Source organism: Enoplosus armatus, chromosome 21 (assembly GCF_043641665.1).
Source record: "Enoplosus armatus isolate fEnoArm2 chromosome 21, fEnoArm2.hap1, whole genome shotgun sequence".
In the NCBI taxonomy this organism is placed as follows: Eukaryota; Metazoa; Chordata; class Actinopteri; order Centrarchiformes; family Enoplosidae; genus Enoplosus; species Enoplosus armatus.
This window is the reverse complement of record NC_092200.1, coordinates 20,159,032-20,172,155: the sequence shown is the minus strand read 5'-3', so window position 1 is coordinate 20,172,155 and position 13,124 is coordinate 20,159,032. Positions and strand designations below refer to the sequence as shown.

General features: G+C 41.7%; 1 protein-coding gene across 1 annotated transcript; it reads right to left on the bottom strand.

The window, feature by feature from the left end:
- Positions 1-474: 474 nt before the first annotated feature.
- c1ql3a (complement component 1, q subcomponent-like 3a) lies at positions 475-12,530 on the bottom strand. Its single transcript, XM_070928034.1, has 2 exons — positions 11,916-12,530; positions 475-654 (listed from the first exon to the last, which is right to left on the bottom strand). Exons 1-2 carry the CDS (start codon positions 12,504-12,506, stop codon positions 475-477), a joined length of 771 nt encoding a protein of 256 aa, XP_070784135.1. The 5' UTR covers positions 12,507-12,530.
- Positions 12,531-13,124: the final 594 nt, after the last annotated feature.

Sequence of the window (13,124 nt, the reverse complement as noted above, 5' to 3'; positions counted from 1 at the left end):
TCCACTTTCTCTTAGGTTTTCCTTTCTTGATTTAAATGTTGTTTGTTTTAAAGACAGCTTGATTTGTTTACAGGCAGCTCGTGGACCAATCAGATTTAAGAATGAAGGGGCCCTCACCCCGCAATGCAGGCAAACTCCTCCCTCTCCCCTCGCCACCAACACTCTGTGACACATTAGCATAAACACATCAGCTGTAAGTTCAAGTGAAGTAATGGTATACAGAATATGGTTTGATCCCACACTTTGACAATTCAATCATTTCATTGGTGTTGTTGTCCAAAGTCACTTGCACTTGAGGACAGTGATGATGGCAGAATATAGAAAATAAAATAATATGCAGGTTATGAATGAATGATTTATATTGGTTTTCCACAAGTTTAAAGGAGCAAGTCTGAGCATCTTATTTGTCGAGAGCAGATTTGTAGAAGTACTGGGCCACGAGGCCTGTGATAGCTGAGGGCACGAATGTGTTGTCTAGTCAGCGTAGATGATGAATCCAGAGAAGGTGCTGTACTTATTGTTGTTGCCTCCATGAGCTTTGCCTCCGTCCAGTTTAATGTAGACCTCGTCTCCTGGCTCCAAATGCAGCACAGCGCTATTACTGGCGTAGTCATAGTTCTGGTCCGCATCCTGGGCTATGGCACTGGCACGCACCTGCAGGAATGCACACACACACACACACACACACAGACACACCCATGCACAAATTATACACATTAAGTAAACATCACAAAAGCACAAGTCTGAAGCCCTGCTAATGGCCATTAGTTGTTGCAATATTCATGACATTCCACATTTAGGAAAGTGTTGCACCCTGTATACACCGTACCCTTTCATCCCCATTTTTCAGTCATCTGTCAGACGTATGCACGTAACTGAGAGATGAGCTAAGCATAAAGCTTCATTGACAGCAATATGTGGCTGAACAGATCCACGAGACACTGACAAGTACTCAACTTTTGACAAGGTATTCCAAAAATGGAAAAGGTTTATCCCCTGAGCAGCTTAAATTGGTTCAGTACCAATAGAGATATTAGAATTCCTTCTTAGGAGCTTCCAGGCGATGTGTTTTAGACACAGGAAACATGGGGAGAAAGAGGGACTCATATTGTAAAGGTCCCCAGACAGAAACTGGAGATGTTGCAGTTATATGTGTGTATCTCTACCGTCACCATCAATAAAGGCACCAAAAATATAAAATAAAAAAAATAGATTAACCTTTGGCAATCTTGTCAGTAGCTGTCAAAACATCTTGGTTGCGACCAAAGTGCTGGACAGGCCAACTGTCAGACTTTTCTGTGGACATATCATTTCGTGTGGAAGGTAGTGAATTCATAAAATTTTAAGACTTTTTCAAATATAGACACATTAACAGTTTCTCTACCTAAGTATTAAATCTTTGTCTAAGGTTAGGGTTAAGTTTCAGCAGCTAGAATGGGTGAAAACTATTTGGTTAGCCTTATGTTAAGGTAAACTTACACACACCCAAAAAAAAAAAAAACATTGGAACATTAGAGTTAGATCAAAATCAACAATACCAAAGCTTCAACATACGGGAAGGACGTTGAAGTGGTTGGGGTAGCTGCAGCAGTAGATGGTGTTAAGATAACTGTCATGGTATAAAAGGTGAATAAAATTTGGATGTCACTAGGCAGCTGATTTCCGGGGTCTACCTGAATGCAGTGCTATATGTGGCATCAGGTCGTGAACTACCCACAGATCGTAAAGCGGCCGTTTCCACCCTTTAGCAGAACAGAACCACTGCTGCGTTGGAACATTGTGACAGCTCAGAGCTCCTGTGGCTGCTGGTCTAACAAGAGTGAAATCAGATCAATGAAGAAGGTTCATACCACAGACAACGCTGAGGAAATTAGGTAAAAAACTAGTCAAAACAGGAAACAACAGTGAGGATGTAGCTTAGCAGTAGTGCACATGCTTTGCATGTACTGTATGAGGTCCTGGGTTCAATCCCTAAGCATCGCAATGTGTGTTTTGGGCTGGCCTGTCACTTCAAGGACCCTGTGGTTGCTCATGTCAATCAAGGTTCTTCTCTGCTCTGGAATGAACTCTCCACTGAAGTCAGCACAGCACTCACTGCACAGCTTCCACCACAGGATGAAAGCCACCTTTCAGTCTACACCTCCACACCCCATGCACGACCTAAAGAAAATCCTAAGCACTTGTGCTATAGCTCCCTGAACACACTTAGCTGTATATTTGGGAGGGTTGTGTCTTATGTTTGATGACATCTAGCTCTTGTTCAATCAAGTTTGAATGCATGTATCTTATTTAAGTAGCTTTTGACGAAGGTATTTGCCAAGTGAACCTAATGAAATGGATATGCAAGAGGTGGGAAATTGACTTTATCACATGTGACATGAAGTTGCTGTTGCAGACTGTGAACACACCACTGGTGTAATGATGTTACTGCCCACGTATCACATCACAGGATATGGCATCAAATCACTTAGAGTCAGGTCCCAAAATGAGTATTATAGGGATATAGGTATGCTATACAGGGTTTGAAGTCTGTCAAGAAAACACAAAATGATAGCACTGACTTAGATGAAATATATCCTATTATACATTTTGAAATTCTAAAAAATGATAATATCTGATTAATCTTCATTTTAACCCTTTTAAGATCTCCTACAGGCTGTACAGTTAATTTATCAGTGGAACTCATTCTTCATTATAGAATTGGACAATTAATTCAAGCTTAAAAGCAGTAGGCTATATGTACACCACATGGAATTTCACGTACATCTCAGGCTCCTTTGTTCAACTGTAATATGATTCACTGAAATTCATGACTTACAATTTCTTATGCACAAGAAAATGAAATTTGTTAAATAATAAGAAAAAAACAGGGTAAATGAGCCAGCAGGTAATCAGTCCGCTGTATTTATATGTATTTACTTATTTAAGACTTGTTACTTGTTATTCTACAAGAAATTACATTTATACACAAATACATTTTGAAAGTCCAGTTTATGTTGCCTATCAACATAATGAGAAAAACAATATTTATTGACTTATCTGCCAAGCTGCAAAAACGTGTGAGTGCATCAGTAAAATGTTCAGTGACGAAGTATTTCATTTTCCTACAATACAGCAACACAAGCATTATTAGTGACATGAAGTATTTGCTTTATTAAAATTTCACCAAAACCACAATTTTTTTCAAATGGTAACCAATGCTTTTGTTGCCGTTGTTGCGGTCAGGATGTGACCCCCATGGTGCGGTACATATACCTAGCACATCCTACACCAAAAATTTGCCCGGAGCATAATTCAGGCAGCGATTATGTTTCCCCTAAAACACAATTAGCAGTGTTTTTAGGAGACACGGTTGGTTATTTAGCGCTGATCACTTACCTATATCATGGTCACTTGAAATACCAGTCAGATACAGCTAAATACTTTTTTGTCAGCCTTGGGCTATTTACTATTAGCATAGTACAGCACTATATTCTGCCGCTGTATCTTTAACTTGTGAAATCACTGACTGCGTGGCTGCTGATGAAATAGAAAAGAATGGTATGATATTCAAACTTGAAGTTGACTACCTTCAACCTATCTACTGTCAAGCCTAAAAAACCACATCACTCAATGCCAGCTCTTGGGGTGTACTTTCAGTTTAACTTAAAGATTGTTTAAATTGCCTTTATTTGAAAGGCACAGTGTAGAGAGATGCAGGAGACATGGGGAGAGAGAGAGGGATATGACATGCAACAAAGGTCCCTGGCCAGAATCGTGGATGTTGCGGATATGTGGGCCACCACCCAAATCCCGAATTTTGACATGCACTCATTCAGCTCGGTCCCGGCTGCTGTTATTTCAGATTTGACAGCTTTCAGTTCTTTCTAGAACCTGAGCCCCTTGTGTAGACGTAATGCCACCTTCGCGGCGAGGACCTTGAGCTGAGCCTTCCCAGCTCACTGAAATTCACTCTTGTCGGCCATTGTGACTCCCCAGTAGTTCAACAGTACTTTATTTTACAATTTGAAGTGACAGAAGTGACTTACTTGGTTGTTGGAGAGGTGTGTTGGTCACATTTGGGTTTGCTTTCAGCACATAATAAAGCCACTGCGGGACACGAAAACTGAAAACTCCCCTTTCACGATAGAGAAAAAATGTGATCATCCATTTAAAATAAAAATGTCCTGACAGCTTTGATGGAGCTCCAGACCAAAAAGCACACATGCATTAGATTCACAAAAATCACTGCACACAGTGCCTGAAGTTGGAGACTGCAGAGGGAGCACATACAGGTATTTCACTGACTGAAAGGACAGGATCTGACATTCTACATTAGTCCTGACGGTCCTGCAGAACCCCAGATTATTCTCAGTGTCATTTGCTACACATTATTGGCAAGGATCATCCATTCATCTAAGCTGCTACAGTTGCATTTTGATGGAAACTTAAATCTGTAGAAGAAAAAGGCAAAACTCAACATACATGAAATTGATAGATAGATTTTATTGTCCCCCAAAGGGGAAATGTGTTTCCACAGAGCCCTGTGCATTATGTGAGACACATACAGCATACACATACAACATGACAAATAAACATAAAAACATTCGTACAGAAAAACATTCACATTCTTGTGATTAGCAAGCTGTAGAATTTAGCACCAATTTGGCAGCAGATTGTTGTTAAACGCCTTTTTTCGTGGGTTGACTACAAATAAGAGCAAGCCAATGCTTGGTAGTGTTGCCACTTTGCAGTTATATGATGTATAATGTACTTCTTAGGTTGTATTTCTACTATGTCGTATCTCCTCTGAACATGAAGCACCCGTAGCATGTCTGTCTATCCTGGAGGAGGAATCTCTCCTCGTTGCTCTTCCTGAAGTTTTCCCATTTTTTCCCGTTTAAAATCTTTTTTTATCTGGATTTTTTCCCCCTCATTAAGGGTGTTGTATATATTTTTGGCCGCCTGCTCCGCATCAACACAACACCAAACCCACCTCGGTGTAAACGGATTTGTTTGGGGGCAGGAAATGACCAAACAGATGCAAGAAGGGGAACTACTGCCTGATGAAACTGGCAGAGACTGTGTGCGACTGTGAGCACCCGAGCTCCACTTTACTCTTTCGTCAGACCTCTGCGTCCACTCCTTGCTCTTTCATTCATGTGCATTTTCACTCGTTCCCTTGCTATTACAGTTGTTGTGCACTGAGCTGCAAACTACAGCTTGCAATGTAATCATTTAGACACACTTCCAAAGTCAAGGCCCATACAGATGTAGGGCACCACCAGCTGGAGAGGCTTCAGAGAAGAGGAGGGTGTGACGTCCAATGTGTACATTACATTTATAAATAAACTCACTGTTTGTGCTGCTTCCTACACTGATGCAAGATTTATACAGAGAGATGACTAACCAGGTTATGTTAGTCAATGTGAAACCCAGAATTAGACCAAGGATAACTGGTATACTGGGTGCATGTAAATATTCATTGCGTGCCATGTGCAGAGATCGGTCCTCTACTTGAGTCACAATACGCAGTGAGTACATCAAAATGGAATAAAACTTAAAGAAAGTGAAAGTAGGGATGTCCTTGGAAGAACGATTCAGCTTTGATCACTCAATCGTTCAATCAACATTTGTTCAATCAATCTTCTTTAGGTTTTCCTGACAATGAATTATGACTGGTGGAAGTAGTGTGATGTTGCTATAGCACCACAAACCTACTAGGGATGTAAAAAATACATCCATTAGTTGCACATGAACAAATAATGATACAATAACATAGGTTTTGCAGTAAAATGTGCCCCTTTTTCAATATTTACACCCCTTTTTTTATGCACATTATGCAATTTGTCAATATCGTTCTTCATCATGGACACTTCAGACCAACTTTACATTCACCTGGGCCTCCTCCCTTTATACAAATCTGCAGTATTTCCCACTGTCCCCTTGTGTTCTCTGATTGTCTGAAAGTGGTTCAAATACAAATCATGCTTTATTACTTGATCAACTTAGGTTTATGGTTAAAATAATGTGTTACGTTTTATACTTTGTGCGCGGCTAAACTTATTTTGGACAGAATATAAATGGAGTGTGGAAAATGAAGCAGGCTAGAACAATTTCCAGTGTCAGGCCCACCCACTTCCACTGCTATAAAGCTGGATATAAATAAGAATACAAATAGTTTTGTAACATATAACAGGTACAGCTACATATAGTAGCTTTGTGTTTACACTCCCAATAGGAAGGAGGTCAGGGAGGGTAGTTGGTTTAACAAAAGGACTCAGACTGACAGCAGTTGTCTTCTGTGTCAGCGTTGGTTTCTTATAACCATGACCACGATTGTTCCCTAACCTGAACCAAGTAGGTTGAGATGCCCAAACAATTATTTGTAAAAGTTTTTGGACAAATGATGTCATCCTGCTTTTGGGTGTGTGCGCACAGTAATCTGTATTCTGTCGTAAAAAATGAAATTTCAATAGAATGAGCAATAGAATGAGCAACCCTGTCTCGTTACGTTTTATATGCAACTAATTTGCAACAGCAAATATGTTTCGAGAGAGGCGCAATGAGGATGAATTACGTTTTCTATTAACATGATGAGGAAATGTTGTTAATTAACGTAGAAGGCAAGTCGCAAAAACAAAACGCTGATAATGAACGCATCAGTAAAATGTTCACTGACAACATGTTTCATTTGTTTTCTTCCAAAACAGGCAATCTTGCAATACACTATCCACTCGTAGTGACAACAGCATCACTCAACTGGTTTATGGTTATGTTTAGGCCCTGGCAGCACTTGGTAAAGATCATGGTCTGGTTCAATACAAAGTCCACAGTGACATTTTCTTTATTAACATTTAACCGAAATCACAATCTGTCCCAAACCTTAACCAAAGTGCTTTTGTTGCCTAAACCTAACCACAGACAGGAGTCTGGACTTGAACCCTGGATTCTGGTGTCACAGTTCTGAACTTTGTATGTCCGTCCACCCCACGGTATATAAATGTAGTGTTTCGTTCACTGTCTCTGAACATAATCCAGGCAGTGATCATGTTGTCATCACAACATATGCATGTAAACCTAAGTAATATACAAGCGTAATTTCTAGGGTTGACAGGCTGATCAGTAATGGGAGTGTTTAAAGCTGAATGAATCAATAATATAGTGAAATGATTAGTCCTCAGGGACTCCTGTTCATAAACTAGGTGTCATGTTCACGCTGACAGAATATGCAGCTTCCTGAAAGGTTCGGCCACATTTTAACAGTGTGAGTGAAAATGTTTACCAGGAAGATAAGATGTTTTACAATGACTTGTTTTGTATTAGACATTTTGGTGCCCCAGGTGAGACTCCCGCTGGAGCCCCTGAGGGGACTGATCCTTTCATCACAATATTTTATTGTTTTAAATTCAACGTCCTGTTCTGAGTCATGTCATCGACGTCATCTGTCAATAAGCTACTTCACATGAACACCGGCCCCCTTCACGTCTTGCCCTGGTTTGGATCAGGATATGATCTGGAGCATAACCTGCTTTTTCATGTCTCTATGATTCTAACACTATCAGGTCACTGATCACATTTGATGCCAGACAGTGTCTGTCCTTTCTGTCTTGAGCAGCAGGTGTTACCAGAGAGACTTTCACTTACGGATGTCCTGACTACGTTACATGATCCAACATTTATTTCAGTTCTATGTTTGACCCTCATTAAACAGCTCAGTTCACATTTTAGGCCTGCATTGCTATTGATGAAGCAGGTTAGATGTGTCCTTTAGTTAAAGATTGTTTCCGATAATATTATTTATAATATCCGCAGAGAGAGTACAAAACGGCAGCTCTGCAGAGATGTGTTCACTTGCAGTGTTTTATGATGGAGCACAGTGTGGCGTTTGTGACAGCTGTCATTCCAAGAGCAAACATCTGGATTTATAGGCAGTACCTTTTAATCAAAAGGCTTGGATTGGTCCCAACCCTTTACTTTACTTTAAATTCAGGTTGTAGATAGTTCTCTATCATTACAGGCCATCATTTGTTTAACCTACTGACTTTCCGACAACTAGGTGACTGGAGTTGAGGAAGCACCTGTACAAATTATCTGTATCCCGGCTATCCCGGTATCCTGGTGTGGATCATATTATGATGTCTGCGCGGAACACGAATAGCCTGGTTATTCATACATGACTCTTACTCCCAGTCGAAAGTCCCTCTGCGGAATTCTCTCAGCATCAGGTGTTTAGTGCAATGTGAGCGGTGGGTTTATTTAATATGTAGGTAATGGACGCACTGGATGTTAGAGTGACAGACTTTTAAAAGGAAGCTGGGTGGCACCCAAGAACGCCTATGCCTAAAAAAAGGTCCCTCTCTTTTTTAAGGTTGCAAACGTTTGGATTGTTTGGAACACACTTCTATTCCTCCATTTTTTCAGTCTTGTACTTCGGTCTGATAGTAGGCCATTTTAGTCCTCTGGTTGTATAAAGCTGAAAAAGTATGTCATTATTAGATTCTACTTAATTTTGTAGAATCTATGTTATGTAGGTTTTACAGTTTTTTGCCTCTTTCCGTGGGGGAGGGGGATGGATTTTCCGTAACCAATCACTAGAAACCAACGCATCTGCCTGAATCTAACGTCATTATAAGTCGACACTGACCACTGACTGCTGGGGTTTTAGGTGTGGAGCAGAGAGGAGGAAACATGCCGTCTCTGTAAAATGCAGCTGTTAATCGAGGGGGTCATATCAAATTCACGAATATCATTCAGCAGCCCGAACGTAAAAGAGAGGCCATTAAGTGAACGTTTCCGAGATGTCGGGGCAATTCTACCGGAGCACAACTTGGCTGTATTCAAAACCGCCTACTATACTAGCAGTACATACTGATTTGGCCAAAATGTAGCATGTAGTATGAAGTATGCAAACAAAAGCAAAATATGCAGTATGTCCAAAAACACCCAGATGTCGTACTGATTCGAAAAAAATCTCTAGTATGCATCGGACCAGTCTACCTCGTGTACTGCGTCCCACGTAAACTTCCACTTATTTCACCTCAGCAGTCCACCAAAATCTGTTTCTGAACACATTTGAGGCGAGAAATAAGCGACCCAATTACTGAATCTTCACTCATATTAGATCTACAAGGCCTCATTTAAAAGTTTGTACCGATTTTCGTAAGGGAACGGAATAATACCTTCATGATTACTACTTCCGCTTTCCAAAACCAGAAACCGGCTAAGCCTGGTCGGGCATACTGCAAAATATATCGATTTGACATTTTCATACTGCATACTACTATGAAAAGCAGCGTCGGTAGTATGTAGTAGGTGGTTCCGAATACAGCCCTTGACAACGGCGTGGCGCTCATTGGATTGATCGCTTTTCAACTGAGAAGCCGCTGTCTCATGTCGCGATGCCAGACCAGAAGCAGCCAACTTGGTGGAGAGGTCTGGACCCAACATAACAAGTTAAGTGCTGCATAAAAAAAAAAAAAAATCTTACTTATCAGCAATATGTACAATTATCAAAAGTAAAGGTGGTCATTATGCAGCAGAATTTCCAGAGCTATGTTATTGCTATTATGTTACTGGAATATTATCATTAATGCATAAACATGTAATTTTAATATTGCAGCTGAGGTGATTATATGTTGTAAGGTTTCATCTACATAATAAGTAATACAGCAGTCAAATAAACTCCAAGTGAAGTGCAGGTACCTCAGTTCAGTACTTGAGAAGTAGAATTAGAATTCCACCACTACTGTGTCGTCACACTGTGAAAGCTTTTTTTTTTAATTATTATTTAGCTTTTTTCCTTTAAAGTTCCATCTGTCCATTTTCCATAACCACTTATCCCTTGTAGGGTCGCGGGAAGTGTGTGTGTGTGTGTGTGGGGGGGGGGGGGGGGGGGGGCACCATGCCCTCAGGATCTTCCTTTTCAACCTCAATCTGATGGTAGTTTTTATATTATTATTATTATCATTATTATTGGAGACTAATACACAATGAATGGATCTGAAGATGTCTCCAGATGTTATTAAGAACGGAGAATTTCCAATGCTTGCAAACATCTCCACCTGAATGCATCATTTTGGGTTTCCATGATTTACTTAACTTAAAACAAGTGAAAGAATATTCCAACGGGTGATTTACTTTTTCCTTTCTGATTAAAAACTGATCAGTATCTTGAAACAATACAGAATGTGGTCCATCGCTGCACTAGAAAGTGGTAAAATGATTGAAACGATTTCATTTGATAATAACAGACCAAATGATTTGGTAAGATGGAGACGAATTATTTCAATTCAGTCATTTTCCAAATGTTTTTAATAAATCAGTCCTATAAGGACCATAAATACGGGCAATGGGCAGTCTCAGCCTGCGTCAGTAGCAGTAGTCCTAATTGAAACATGTCTTTCAGCATCTGATTTGTCACGGTGTGCAAGCTCTGCTGCTTTAATCCCGGAGATGTTTGCTGTGTTGGGTCTGCAGCGGCAGGCTGACAGGCAGCAGGGATGTGCTCGGTGGAGCGACACTGCAACACTGGTTTGACCTGCGGATTAGATCTGCTGCTGACAGCCTGATCACTGCAGAGACACTGTGCTAGGACAGACACATTGCAGAGGCCCCTGGAGGTCCTCAGGCTTTATGATTATTATTGTTACTATTACCATTATTATTATCATTAATAGAAGTAAAAGTCGTCTTCAGTACTGTACTTTAAAGGTGCTGCCCATTTGTGCGTGTTTTTTTTACTTTTTGCATTATAATCCAGTATTCTACTTTCTATTTGCTGACTTTCCTGTAACTCACAGCAGGAACACTTTCCTCACATTGTGTCCATATTGCATTTACATAGCAATAATAGAATTTTATTTTTCAGACATTCAGGTGATATTACAAAAACTAATGACCTAAACTGGGATGGAGCTGAATGACACTGGAAACTGACCAGACAGGAACCTTCGGGGCATGCTACAGTAACATGAGGCATTACAGTGTGACGGCAAAATGTATATTTACATATTCATTTATTTTGATAATATGATGCATTTCTGCTGACAGTATATGAGGTAGTTGCACATCTTACGGCCGGAGCAGCTAAAATGGTATTATGCATCAATGCAACGCATTACCTGCACGGATAATGTACTGCTCTTTAAAATTAGAACTCTTTTATTTACTGAAGTACAATTATATATAAAGACCACTTCACTCTGGCTTACACTTTTGAATATTTCTATACGGTGATATTGCTAATTCACCTTCACCGTGATTTTTTTTTTTTGTATTTGGCATATAATTTTTACATTTATAATTTTTTTATATTCTTATAATTAACATGAATTTTAACACTTGAAATCTGATGCCTTAATACAAAGATATTTTTTTATCCCCCGTCCCCCGGGTGAGGAGAAAGAGATGGAAACATAAATTTAAACCTTTTGAGATCATGGAGGAATTCCCACTCTTGTTCTGATTTAATGGAATTTGAAAATAGCTACAGAGAAACCAGATTAAATGAAGACCATATATCAAATGTGAAAGCCCAGGGGGCTGCTGTGGAATCAGTTTAAAGGTTTACAGAGAGTTCAGGGGAATTCCATACTGTGCTCTATCCACACATCTTCACACTGTCTCCAAGGAAGACAGTAACGACCCAAATTCTGACCTCTGACCCTTTAAGTCCATCAGCTTTAACCTAGTCCATGACCAGGCTCTGCATCCTGTTGGACCCTCTTCTCAATCCCCCTTCTAGACTCCCTGCTGACTAACATGCTGATACTGATAGTATGCTATTACTGTATTAATAATAGGAGCTGCCGCCCCATGGCTCCACTGTAACAGTACTCCGGATCTAAAGGCTATGGGTGAGTTAAATGTGTGCTGACTCCGTGAACTTATAAGCTTGTCGTTGCGTTTGCTCCAACATGCACACTTTGTGTTACCTGGTTGTTTTTGCACAGATCGGCCCACATGCTCGTGCCGTCCCCTCCGCGCATCAGGACGTGGTAAGTGAAGAAGTAAATCCCGGGGATGGAGCACGTGAACTTCCCACTGGTCGGATCGTAGTGGTTTCCCAGGTTAGTCACCACGTCGTCGAACTTGAGCACCTCGTAACCCTCGTGTTGCTTTTTCAGCCCAGCGTAAAAGGCAATCTTGGGCACGGTGCTGTAAGTGGCCGCGCTTATTGCACCGGCTGCTGCGCTGGGTCCCGGAGGTCCTGGTAAACCAGGTCTGCCCGGTTCACCTCTATCTCCAGGTGGCCCCGCCGGACCGGGTGGCCCCGGCTCACCGGGAGGTCCCCTCGGACCTGCCTTACCTGGACGACCTGGCTCCCCTTTCGGACCTTGGATAAAAGTGGGTAAAGACTGCACGAGGCTGTTGTCTCGGACCGTGTCCGCCGAGACGGTGCTGGTCGGAGATTTGGTGCCGTACGGGTCGCACACCATCCTACAGGTACCGAGCATCTCGTAGTGCGCCGCCGTCCCCGCTGAGTTGACCAGAACCGGGATGAGGATGACCAAAACCAGAACCATAACGACCCCCAGGACCCCTGCCGCCACCAGCCGCTTCCTGCCGACCAGCCGCGTCAGCGCAGGACGATCCTGTGTTCTGCTTTTGGGCGGAATTTTGCTGGCTGGAGAGGTAACCCTTTAAAGAAAAAAAGGTAGCGGAGCTACACTTTGTTGGTAATGTTAATGAACTTTTTAAAGCAGAGCCCCCCTCCCCTCGGCGTCCCCGTTCCTCTCCTCTCCACACTTTTTCTGCTGATGCGCTGCTTATCCAAGTCCCTCTCAAAGTCCAGCCCTTCACTGCTCCGTGATGTCCAAAAGCACTGGATTCAGCATCTCTGAGAGGCTCTCAAATCCAGACATGGGGTCTGGCCCCTCTTTCATCCACACGTCCTGAGTCAAAGTATTTGTACAGCGGCTGAACACTTAAGGTGGATCAAGATCAGTTAGAACCGTCTGCCTCCAGAGCGCTCAAAGAGTCAAAAGAGGGGGGGGGGGAGAGAGAGAGAGAGAGAGAGAGAGAGAGAGATACGAGAGCGGGTCCTGATGTTCTGTCGTCCAATAGCAACAGGGCAGGTTTCCGAAACCCGGTACCGGGAGGGTTGACATGGCGTTTTATTTGATCAAATTCCTTATGCTATC